Here is a 12971-nt window from a genome sequence, read left to right as displayed (position 1 = left end):
TGGGGCGCGTCTCTGGCCAAATATCATGGTCAATGACAGCGCCGTGAAATTTGCAACTAGCGGCACGTGGCAGGGGCATCCAGACGCCACCCTCGATCCTGTTAGGTAGGGGATATATCCCACCCACCTTGCCCCACTCCAAGGTCCACTGCATATCCTTCGTCCTTCTCTCCGTCTCTCAATCTGTCTCTCTCTCTTTTTGCAAGCCATAGTCCTGCACAAAAAGAGAATAGGTGCAAGGCGCATGTTTGAGAGCTGCAACGTTGCACATGCCAAGCGGCTGCACGAAGGTTAAAAGCGTTTTCAGGGGCACTACGACACGGCACTACGAGAAGCAGAATATTACAACTGCACCACCCGGCGAGGACCCAACACCAAGGACCAAGGGCAAGGACACGCAGGCATGCGCATTTCCGCATTCGAAGTCGGGTCCTTGGCTTCGAGTCCGACGATTGTTCGGATCCTTGGCAGCGAGCCCCTCATTGCCAAGGTCCAGGATGTGGGGTGTCAGTGTTGGCACTGAGAGGATTTAATCATTTATTAATTTATATTTTATTATTTAATTTAATAAATGTTATACCTATTATCCTTATTAGTACTAATTTGTTAGGAATCTATAAGATATATTATGTGCCATCTCTGAAGGATTCTGTTTGATGATGCAGACGCCAAACTTCTGCAAATGACATTGAGTGGGTGGCAGACAGACCCCGGGAGGGGGAGTGGGTGGCAGATTAATTTCAGGGCTCTATCCTTCACCGTCTGCGTGTTGCTTTGCATTTCCTTTAGTGGTTTGTTTAACTATATTCGTCCACTGCAGTTGCAAGGATATTTGTTGCACACGTGTCGCCCCAAACTGAATCTAGCATTGAAATTGGCTGGCGAGGGTCACCAAAAGGTCAGAAATAGAAATGCATCCTTGCCCAGAAATAGATTAAGATGTGGCAAGGACAATATTTATTCGTATATTTGATATATGGTAATTAAGAAGTAATTTAATATGATTTTACTTGATATATAAAGCAAGTCCTTGTGTCTCTGTCATTGTCCTTTTTAGATATTTTTAAATTAATGGAAAGATTTTCCAAAGACCAGCAGACCAGACAAATGCAAGACCCAAAAATGCCAATTAGACGACTGAATATTTACATACCATTCCTATTCCGATTTCGATTTCGGAGATCAACGGTTATAGTATTCTGGCCCCAAGACAATTATTGGGTCAATGTGCGTGCAGTGAACTGATTTGGCCAAAAAGCCAGGCCCGCCTAAGTGGCCAAAAGTGTGCTGGGGCCATAAGTCAGTCGCCTTCGGAGAGTTCATTGAAACTAATTTTCATCGGGACACTGTCTCCGCACCAGGACATCCAGAAGGATGGTGGGCAGGCCGGGGTGGTAGGCAGAGTCGGGCATTTTATTTATGGCTGAGGAGCCAGCCATCGGTCGATGACTCAGTTGGAATATTTGGGTCTCTCTCCAAAAACTGGCGAAAAGTTCATCCACTTTTGCTTCTTATCCATGCTTATCCTGTCGATATCCCTTAATGTTTTGGGTATATAGACCCCAGAGTAGGATAAACTTTTAATAGAAGTTTTATAAAATATTTTTAAGTTTAAGATTTTATAAAATCCATCTTTCAAACAGTTCTAAAAAATCCAAATCAATATACAATTTTTTTTGTAGGGTATCAGCTCTTTGAAACTATTTCCTTAGTTATCCCTATTGCAGCCTGTTTTATTATTCTATCCTGCAACCCGAAAGGTGAATCATTGTTCCATAAACTCCGTGTGCTCAGCTCCCTAATACCACCCGCCCACCTGATGAGTAAGCCAGGGAATTTGGGACCGAAAGTTGTTGAGCCTCCTCCAGGTCCCATGTCCTGTGTCCATTGCACCTGACACGCACTCCGGGATGAAGCGGAATTCGCATGATTCTATATGAGGTAGGGGGTTCGAGGGTTCAGCCACAAGGTTCAAAGTTCGTGTGGCTGTGTCGGCATTAGTCATATTTTTGTGGGCTGGCAGGATTGCCATACGACAAGGACTTGTGGAATTATATCCTGACGTGCGTGTTAGTGTGCTGGTTAGACACAAATTAAACCTTTTAGATGTGAAATGTGATTTCTTCGGTTAAGAAATATACTTTTGTTTTGAATGGCAACTTTTTATTTTATTTTGAAACAATTTTAAACAAATATTTTTAAAAACTTTAAATTTTTGTCTCTTTTTAAAGAAATTATTTGGTGATTTGGTAGGTGTGGAAGCTATAAAAATTAATTAAGATTTAAAATAAATATAGGTATATATTATAAGGTCCATATACTCACCAATAAACTTAAATTATAGAGCTCGGGTTCGTTGTGTGATACAAGTTCGAAGGGCTTTTCTGCAGAAAATCCATTTTCATTAAGGATTCTCAGAAGCGCTCTCAGAAATCTCTCCCTTTCTAGGTCGAAATGCTCTAGTCCCCAAGTGAAATATGTTAGGTTTTTGGCAAATTTAATGAAATCCAGAAACTGGAAAGCTGTTATCGACTGGTTGTTGCGATTAACTTCAAGTCTCTCCAAGGTCTTGACATGACTGGCCAGGAAACTGTGAATAACTCCGTTCCGGTGTAAGCGGCATTTACTGATTAGGAATATCTTGATCTTAGGGCATAGTGGGATTTCGCCAGATATTTTACAATCCTTGATGTGCAGTTCCTCCAAGGAGGGCCAGGTCGTTGAAGGCCCAGTCCCCAACGTTCTAAAGTGCACATTTAATAGGTTGAGAGTGCGCAGATTTTTCAGGGGAGTACATATTTCGGTAATATTTATACTGTAGTTCCACAAGTGCTTCCGAGTGTTGATTGTCAACTCCTCCAGTCTCTTTAATTTCTTTATATCGTATACTAATATATAGAGATTTTTTAAAAATTATAATAGTGTCCTTAGGAATAGTTTCAATATTACCTTCTCCTTCATCACTGGGCACATAGGTTAATTTTCTTAGATTCGGAGCTGCCAACAGGCTACTCACGATAGAAGGATAAAACTTATAAGGAACATGTATCTCAACCGATTTGAGACGATCCATAATTCGAAACAGAAACGTCTGTATACTCTGATCGTGTTTGTCTTTAACATAACAACATAGGGTTTCCAAACGGGGACAGTACTCGGCAATCAGTTTCCCCACCTCAGGATCCCATTTCATCGAAGTGGTCAAGCTTTTCACATTCCTGCCGCAATGCTTCAGAAGGATCGACCAGGATTCAAAGCTCAGGTAGCTCCAGGGCCGGATCTCCTCAAACAGATGACGACTGTGGTAGGCAAAGGCATGCTCCAGAACCGGGTGGGCCAGCGCCAAGTTGAGCTTTTCGTGGTGCTTTCGCAGCTGATTGAAGATCAAGTCCAGTACCTCCAGGGGCAAATCGACGATAGTCCGTTGTTTCTCCATATCAGAGCTTTTGCCTCCGAGAGCAAAAAACACACTGAGCGCTGTTTTGGCAAACGGCTCAATATTATTTTCGAAGAGAGAGAGCGAGAAGCCGCGAAGAGCCAGCTTGGAAGTTCGCCAACATCGGTTCATGACATTCTCTCACCCTATAGCTTTTTAAGGCATGTGATGATGAAATACTTTACGTAATTGGCATCCCGTCAGATAAAATATATTATTTATAGACTTGACTTTAGTTCTAAGCCTCTCTTTCAACTAGCTTTTAATAGTAACTTAGTCCCATACTAGAAAAGCTTTTGGCATCCATCCCTTGCTGAGAACCTCACAACCCCTTGGACTCTATTTTCTTCCCCCATTTTTTCGAAACACACCATATTTCGGGCCCAGACAGTTGGCCTTCTTCTCTAACCAAAGCTTTCGCTAAATTGTAATGTTGCAACTGCAGCGAGGAGGGTTGGCTGACACTTTTGATGCCGCCGCGTGATAAGCACGGACCAGATGAGCCGGTGACGCAATGCGATGCGGCGGGATTGGAGGTCAATAAACCAAGCAGAATTTTGCCTGGAAAGGGGTCGAGGATTACGCAAAAAATGAAGGGTTGCAAGCTTTCACAGGAGAGGGTACTTAACGAGAATAAATAAATGTTATAAAATATAATAGGGTTTATAATGGAAATGAAGCTTTTTAATAATTTTTAGGAGTTTAGTTTTATTTAAGGATATCTACCTCATATTCTTGTAAAACAACACCTGTTCCCAGGGGTTTTTCTTTCCTTTCTTTTTCCTGCCCCCACGAACAGGTCCTGTCACCAAGTTTCCTGCAGGATAATTTGTCATTGGAGGGCAGTGGCAATTGCAACCCAAAAAAAGGGTTGCATTTTAGCAACTCTGAACTGTGACTCACCTCACCTAGATTCCTCTGCGGAAATGGAGTGGAAATGAGGGCCACTACCAAGGAGGGCTATGTTGCACAATAGGCTGGCTGACTGGCTGGCTCAAGTGTCTCTTGGCACTTGCAACTTTCTCCAGTATTAGCGCACACTCTCTCTCCATCGCTCCAGAACTTTCCCTATGACGGAGTCGGTCTGGATGGATGGTTGGAAGGAAGGAAGAAAGAAAACTCGCCCAGCCGGTTTTCTTGGTTTCTTGGGTAATCTGTCTAAACAAATATTGCATGGCCAGGTGAGTGCAACTAGTTTTTCCAGCAAACGAGGGAAAAACTTGCAATGGCAATGACCCAACCAGGCTTAGCCTTGAATCTGCTGCAAGTGGAAAACCAGTTGGTGGAAACTATAAAAAATGTTAATATCAAATTTTTAATATAAGAAGGATTAAAGGAGAAACTAACCTAAGACAGAGTACAAGTCCCTGCCCTTGGTCAAGTCCGAAGCGATTGATGCCAGACAAGCTTCCAAATTACTATTAAACGATGCAATTTCATGTTGGCATCTTTATGGGGCCCTTGTCTCGACGCGATGACGCCAAATGAGTCCCCAACTCCACTCCCAAGCCCAACCCCCAACCACCTCCTGGCGCATTGATAAGAAAACTTTTACTTTACTAAGAGGTGGGAGGAGGGGGGAGTAGAATTTTCTAGTTTTCACTTGTCACACAGAGAAAAGGTGGGAGTGGGATTGGGAGTTTGAGTTTGGCTTTCGGCTGGCTCCTTGTTTCTGGGTGCGGCACTTTCTAATACCCTGGCAGTGTGGGGGCGCCATCAAATGAGTCAACAACAAAAGTGCAAATACGCCAAAGGGCGGCCAGGGCCATGAAAAGAGAGATAGATATACAGGCCAAAGGGAAAGATAGAGGGTGGTGGATTGAGGGGGAAATGCAGTAGTCAAGCAGGCAGCAGGAGCCAAGAACCGACGCCTCGGAAAAGCAAGCGGTATGGGTAGGTCAACCACCAGACATTGAACCCAGAACCACCTCACTCACACACTCGTAGTACGGGAACAGCCCAGCAGCGAACTTCCGTTGAGAGCCAGGCTGAAGAAAGAGACAGGCGAACGTGAGCGAAAGGGAGGCAACGACAACACAAGAAAGCATGCAACGAGCAGCACGTGAATTAAGCCACATACAACAGATAGAGAAGGAATGAATGGAGAAAGAGATGGGGAGCTTGAGAGGGCAATGTCTGCCTTGGGGAGCGACAGAGAACACAAGAAATGCTAGGCTTTGGCCGAATATGGTGATACCCTAATAAAAACTTACATTTTTGAAGGATAATTTAGGGTTAGGATGACTTGGTTTTTAATTAACTTCTTCAAGGAATTTAAAACTTTACAAAACTCCTTGAAATTTTGTATTTATTTATAATAATTCGTATGGAGACACCCTTTTTTAGGGTATTTCATAGAGTAGGGGAACCCCAACAACATCGTCCGTTGCCTAGCGTCATCATCGTCATCATCATCGTCGCATTTCGCAATTCGCAGCTCGCATTGTGAGCTAGTTTAGTGGGTTGAGTGACACAGACACAGTTTGCCGGGCATGGCAGAGGGAAATGTGGTGCAAGGGGGTGTTGTTGGTATGTGGTTGAAGGCCGGAGGACGGGGGGCCAAAAGGGGTGGCCAACAATCCAGTTGCAGTGGCAGAGTCGGAGGTGATGTTGCGATTTTGTAATCGCAGGCCAAGTGGCCAGGCATTGCGTTGCCAGATAAATGGAATTTCAAGTTTTTGAAAATGTTTTTCAAAACTTTTAAGTTTTTTTTTTTTAATTTTTGAAAACATTTTACAAAAATTATATATTTTCAAGAACCTGTTATCCTTATATTTAATAATTTCTTTGTTATATTAATAAATACTAATACTGATTATAAATACTAATCGCATACTAATAGAAAATAACTTAAAAGTGAGTTTTGAATATCTTAGGATCATTATCAAAAAATTTATGAAATATTACGTATACGTAATATTTTTCAAAGTAAATGAAACTACAAAGACCACACACTTTTTTGTCATATGATGTTTTTTCTAATATTATTAATAATAAATTACATATTTTTCTTAGCTTTTTTTACTTTTTTCTTATTTTAAAAAAAAGGAAACAGCAAAAAATAAGTTCTGGCAACTCACTTAACTCAGACCTTATAAAATATTAACGAAAACGACGAAAAGCGTGCATGCAGAAAATAAAAAATGCAAAGCCAGAAAGAAAAACTCCCCAAACAAGGCGACTGCAGCACTCTTGTCGCTTCTCCCCTCTCTTTCCTTTGCGAATTTTTCCATCTCTTTCCATCGCTGTCTCCATTTTCATCGCCCATTCCAGAAACCAACTAGAAACTCCCCATCATCATACCTCCTCCCTCCGCAATGGAGTTATGTTTTGGGATGTGGACTATACCACTAGGATGGATGGATAACACATACACACACACACTGACACGAAGCTTTCCCTGCCGGTTTCTATGTGTTTGTGTGTCTGTGTGTGCAACTGCAACTGTATATGTGTGTGAGACGAAGCGAATCGAGTCGAGAGTAGAGTAGGACAAAAGGGAGACACAATTTTGGTAGCAATGACCTTCACCGCGTTGTTCAAGTTGCCGTTGTTGTTGTTGTCGTTGCTGCCACAGCTCCACACACACACCAACACACACATAGAGAAGCAGGAAAAGCAGTGCAAAAACAGATGCAGATAAAAAGAGAGAGAGAATGAGAAAGGTTGTGGGCGGTGGGGATGAGGGGCGGTGGAATAAATGATGCATGAGTGCAGATGGTTGAGTATTCCCTGTTAATGGGGGAGTTTGGGTGGGGGGGTGATTGGGTGGCTTCGCCGCTAGGTGCCTCTTTTTTTGCCTTTTCTCGCTCTTTCTGGTATCCTTTCCCTGACACCCCCACCACCACTTTTCACTGCACAAATTAAACGTACAAAAGATAAAAGTGCTTTTGTGCTGCCATTGAAAATGGAGTTGTGTGCAAAGGATGAGGGGCGGACCCAAGGGTGGGGGGGAGTGCTGAACCTAGCGTAAACTTGACACTGACGTTGTATGCACTCCTCCGCCCCAACTCTCCTACTTTTTTCCCCTAATTTTTTTCCCCCAAGGGTGCGGCCTGTCGTTTTTTGTTTTTCATTCTTTTCTTTTCAGTCGAGTCTTTGCTTTATTTTTTATTTTTTGCTAGCTACTTTTTTTTTTTTATTTTCCCTGGTTTTTTTTTTGTGAAAATTGCTCAAGTGCGACACAGACATGGGGTATCGGAAGAGGGGTTTGGGGGCTGGGTATTTAACTTTTGGTATCATTGACCTGGAGTTCTCGGGAGTTCCATAAGCTGGCAAAAGCTGCATGGTGAAAACTTTATTATACTTTTTAGGAGTTTGAAATACAATAACAAAATTTTACAAACTTTATCCATGTATATAATATTTTAGAAATTTTAAAACATTAAAAATACCGTATAAGTAGGAGTTTTTAAAGCCTAAATATCTATTTTTAGGGTTCTGCATTCTAAAAACTGTCCATTGTTTTTCAGAAATCGAACCTTAATAATATTTATAAATTTTAATTTTTGTTTTTTTAACTGTATAACAAAGGAGCAATGTTGAAGTTGGCAGTTGGCCTGATGGTTACTCATTTTCGACGCCATTTTGGAAAATTTGTCGCAACTGCATACACATACAGCACACAATCATACATATATCCCTGCACATGGACAAAAGGGATATATGTACATATATTTGAGTAAACATATACACACATATTTGCAGTTGAGCTCTATGTGTCGCCCACTTTACAATAGGTTAGTCTGTTATTGTTCTGTCTGTGAGGATTAAAATATAGAGGCAGACATGTGTGTGTGCAGTATCTTCGTATATGTATCTGTATCTCCACGTATGTATGACAGAAAGTTTTCGCTTTTCGTTGATTTTCATTTTAATTGTGGTGTCCCTTTTTATTTTAATTTTCTTTTTTTTTCATCCGGAGAGTTTACTCATCAGCTAGTTGGAGTGTCATGTGGGGAAAGTCCTGGAGTGGATAATTAACCATGAGATGGAAGGACTTCAAGATAAAATGAAGTTGGTGGAGGATATTAAATTAATAGAATTTAAAGTCAATTAGTTTTTCCCTAGTAACTCTATTGGAAAAAAAAACCTTTCAAATAGCATTTTAAATATTCCCCATCTACAATCCATCAATTTGCAATTCAAACTTGTTTTCCACAGTTACTGCTATCGGAGTGCAAATCTCAGCTGTCCATTATCGTGCGTTGGGCATCTGTTTGCCCCAAACAAACCACCTTGCCCCACCGGTGCACCATCACCACCGTCACCAGATGGCTACGCAAATGGTGCACTCAATGGACTAGGCCAATTAAAAATCCAGTTCAAGCTCAGATCAGTGCATGGACACGAGTGTCCTCGTGAAATGGGTTGGATGGAGGGCAAATAGAAGACCCTGGACACACAATAGAAGCCTGTCAATGCATAAGGCATCACAAAAATGGGCTTCAAAGCAGGTAGGTAGGTATACAGTAGAAAAGGTATAAAGTAGAATAAAATAATTTTTAAAAGACAAAAAATAGATAATAGATAAAAAAAAGTATAATATTTTAACAATATGATTTATAATTTACCCTAAATCATCAATATTTTTAAAAATAAATGTTAAACTATTAAAATAATAAACAAAAATGTATAATATTATAATTACCTCTAATTCTCCAAAGCCTATACATCGTAATCCCCTCTGTGATGTGTGGAACCAATGCCATCTGTTGTCCCTCCATTCCTCTCCTGTTAACGATGATGAATGCCAGACCAGTTTGGACTTCATGGAGGCCACTACATAGAGGGCGGGAGACTAGGGCCAGGGGCACCCAAGGTGGTGTTGCAAGAAGCCGCTGCACCGAGAAGCACCGAGAATGCCATGGCCAATGCCACCGATGGTGCAGTGTCAGTGTCAATGCCAGCAGACCCGAGTCGAGTCGAAACTGGGTGAGAGTGTGGGCGGGGAGGGTGGCTGGGAGTCTAAAGTGGCAGAAGTGGAGGCGGAGGGGGCAGAAACCACCTCGTTGCTGTGGAATGCAACAAAGGCAACAGCCACGATTTCAATTCCAGCGATTATAACATCGGCTAGCGACTCGAGGGGCCATTAGCCTGGCTTTGGGAGTCGAGAGAACTCTACGGTAACTCTCTCTTTCTCTTTCTCTTGGTCACTCTCTCTCTCTCTTTCTGTGTGTCAGACTCTTGGGTCTCCGTTCCCGGCCCCCTTCGAAGCACTTCTCTAGTCTTTTCTCTAGCGATGACGCCTGCGCTTAGCTTGCAGTTTCAATGACCGGGAAGTTTCAGGTTTGAGCTATTCAAGGTGGAAGATTTGGTAAGGTTTTAGGCCAAAAATCAAAAGATCATAAATGAAAATAATTTTGATTTTCAATTAAAAATTTATTTTTTCTATAAAGGACCTTTAGCGTACTACTCAAGTGGAGTTAGAGGTTGCAGGAGGTAGTACTCCTTCAAGGGCTTTATCAACTACTTCGATGTGAAAGTGGTCATTGGATTCTATTGGACCTATGGAACAAAGACTGAGCAAAATCTGAAGTTGGCTGGAAAGGCTTAGACTGGGACTTGATGATTGAAAAGTTACCCACAAATTATGCGAAGAAAAGGCAAAACGTGTTCGGCTCTCACTACTAGGCATTAAGTCAACTTAAGAATCCGGGAACTTAGCTGGTAACTGAGAACCAGCAACCGGCAACTGGGATTGGGACTAGAAACCGCATTCAACGTTCGTCGACCTTGCAACTCGTTCTTTGTGCACATTATAATGTTTATTTATTTTTCGTTTTTTTTTTCCAACCGATAGGCAAAGGCAACTGCCCACAAGGAAACAGTGGAAAGGTGCGGTGCGTTGTTGTTGTTTCGATGATAGCATCGTCGCCGGTTCTAGCTTGGATGGTCATTGAACTGGACATTACTCTTCCAAAGCCATGTACACCCACACCAACCCAAAAAAAAAAAAATAACGAACAAAAAGCGAGCCGGAAAACTTCAACAGCCGAAAATACGTATCCTGGTAGCATAAGTCGTCGCACTTCATTTCCCTTTCTACCACTGTCTGGCCTCGGTTCTTTTTCCTGTTTGCTAGCCTTTTCGGGTACAGTTTGCCCCATCGACAGATATTTATTCCTGCCAACTGCCAACTGTCTGCTGGCACTGACTCCAGCCCCCGACTCGGCACGAAACTCCGGTTTCTACTGCTCCACTACCCCAAAGCTTCGAAAAAGAAATGTTTTCGACAAGCGCCATGTTTGTGTGAGTTGGGAAAGGAAAATGGGAAATGGTGGAGAGTGTAGATTACAAAAAGAATATGGAGTTTCCAATTGGTTATATATAATATAAGGAGAAATTCTTAACTTTCAAAAAATTTCAAAGAGGGTCTTAGTTGTATGATCATTTTTTGTTGCCTACTTTTGGGGTTAAGGTGAAATATGTTCTATTATTTTATTAAAATATGAAATTAGTATAAAATTACGGGTATATTAATTGTAAAAATATTATAGATCTATAGAAAAAATATAAAAGAATAAACCTAAATAGTTTAAAAAGTTCACCTGAAGGATCATTTAAGAGTTTTACTAACAGGTAGTTAGCCATAAGGATATATCAACGAACTGTAATATTTAACTTTCATTTTTAGTTAATATCTTATACTATTTTTAAACTCAAGTGTAAAATTAAATGTTTATCAGATTCAGTTGGAGAAGAAAATTGGTTTATCAAGAAAAAAATCAGATTTATGGCCCTGTAGAAAGAATTCCAACTCAGCTCCCCATAAAAAAAAATCCCGACAAGGAGTTGCAACCTACAGCTGCTGAGTTAGCACAACCCCTGCCCCCCTTCTCACATCATTTTTAAAAAGAGTCTGAATGAGTAAAAGAGATGAAGTGCTACAAGGAGAGAGATGGAAGTCGGTATAAAAACCGAAAAAGCATTTCGTCGTTTTTAGCCGGCACGAACAGATCAATGACCTGCATTTCACAGCCTGAGACACAATTCAATCGATAAAAGTGAAGAGTTGGGGCACCAGCACACACAGACACTGCACCATCAGACACACACACACACACTGACACTGACACAAACACCGACTGCCGACTACCATGGAAAAAACAATATGGCGAACGTGAAATATGCAAGCTTCCTGCAGGAAAAGCCAAAATGGCAGACAGCATGCGGCGAACGTGACGCAGTGCAGACACAGGGCGGTGTAAAGCAAAGGGGGGGCACAATGGAGTTGAGTGCTCCAGGGGTGGCTGCAGCAGCACTGGAACTTTCTAAAATTTCTAGACCAGGAGAAGAGAAACAGGAAAAGCCGGGCGGGAGAAGGCGTCGCTCAAATTGCAAACCAACAAAAAAATGTGGAGCGAGAGTGTAGCCCGAATATTTTATTCCATTCAATCAAATCGAGGAAGCCAGAGGCCAAAAAGGCTGATTAAAATTTCAACAAAATTTAGGGGAGGTGGGGTGGGTGGAAAACCAACTATCCTGGCCAACATCCAACAGGGTTCCCAGACAAAGACCTGCCCGTCTCCCGGACGTACATACATAACCGAATGCAGCGAAGCGTTGAAATAAAAGCAAAAATACAAATTCCCATTAGCAACAACCCCCAACAAACACTCAATCCATTGTTTGTTGTCTTAGCCACCTAGCTACCCAGGATTCGCAATGAATTGACCAAAATATAGGCAAAGGTAAGAGCCATCTTCCTTAGGAACTTCCTAGATCTTTGAGGGTTGTTGCTGTTTTGAAGATCCAATTGATGGCGTTTTTTGGTAATTAATTGTATAATTGAAAGTCCTAGGAATGGTGTTAGACTTACCTATTTTTAATTGTTTTTTTATTTTAGGAATTATCTGGAACATGGCCATAAAGAATGTATACGAATATCACAGCGCAGAGACACACCAAGTAGACGCAAATAAAGCCAAAACATATGTACAGGCAGGCTATTAAGAGTTTCAAAATCATAACTAAAGATTTAGCAATTTTGGAAGATTAAATTTATATATAGACAGAAATAAAAACTTAAATTAATTTTGACATTGTTTTGGTTAAAAGTTCTCTGCAATATGTATATATTTAAGTGATTAGTTTTGACAGATACCTATCGATATTTGGCAAAGATTTCCACCATAAAAGGGTTGAAGTATAGTTTTGTACCATATTTTAAAATATTTGTACTTGTAATTTGAAACATTTATCATACCACCCATGGACTCAGAGTGGCAAGTCAATTAGCCTTACTAACATACTCCCACGCCACATTTTTTTTCGGCTCCTGGATTTCTGGTGTTGTTGCATTTGTTGATTTTGATGTTGCCTCTGGAGTTGTGCTCTGAAACGAAAACTGCAGCGAAAGTCTGGGCTGGGAAAAAGCGAAATTTTTTGCAGTCGAAAAGTGCAGCCCTGCAAAATAGGAGTTATCCTGGCTCTCGCCATCTGTCTCTCCCAGGACATTCTCAGCTATCTCTGTCTGTTCGCCACCATCCGTCTCTGTCGCTTGCAGACACAGACGGTATTGGGCTGGACTGGA

At 41.5% G+C, this 12971-nt stretch overlaps 1 protein-coding gene across 1 annotated transcript; it reads right to left on the bottom strand.

Annotated features, from left to right (window-relative positions):
* Positions 1 to 2152: 2152 nt before the first annotated feature.
* Positions 2153 to 12477, bottom strand: LOC108120621 (uncharacterized). The gene is made up of 4 exons (XM_070280355.1): positions 12258 to 12477; positions 2950 to 3588; positions 2326 to 2888; positions 2153 to 2262 (listed from the first exon to the last, which is right to left on the bottom strand). Exons 2-4 carry the CDS (start codon positions 3566 to 3568, stop codon positions 2185 to 2187), a joined length of 1260 nt encoding a protein of 419 aa, XP_070136456.1. The 5' UTR covers positions 3569 to 3588; positions 12258 to 12477; the 3' UTR covers positions 2153 to 2184.
* Between the last annotated feature and the right edge of the window lie 494 nt (positions 12478 to 12971).

This window comes from Drosophila bipectinata, chromosome 3L, assembly GCF_030179905.1.
Source record: "Drosophila bipectinata strain 14024-0381.07 chromosome 3L, DbipHiC1v2, whole genome shotgun sequence".
NCBI classification, from domain to species: Eukaryota; Metazoa; Arthropoda; class Insecta; order Diptera; family Drosophilidae; genus Drosophila; species Drosophila bipectinata.
Note: the sequence above shows the minus strand (reverse complement) of the source record. Positions and strands in the feature narration are given on the sequence as shown.

What these genes read in the sequence shown, in the direction of transcription:
- LOC108120621 (XM_070280355.1), bottom strand. Translation starts at nt 3,568, where the DNA reads ATGAACCGATGTTGGCGAACTTCCAAGCTGGCTCTTCGCGGCTTCTCG. An exon ending in GCCCAGTGATGAAGGAGAAG is followed by an intron (nt 2,889 to 2,949) that starts GTAATATTGAAA and finishes TCTATATATTAG; the next exon opens with TATACGATATAAAGAAATTA. An exon ending in TCTATAATTTAAGTTTATTG is followed by an intron (nt 2,263 to 2,325) that starts GTGAGTATATGG and finishes TAATTTTTATAG; the next exon opens with CTTCCACACCTACCAAATCA.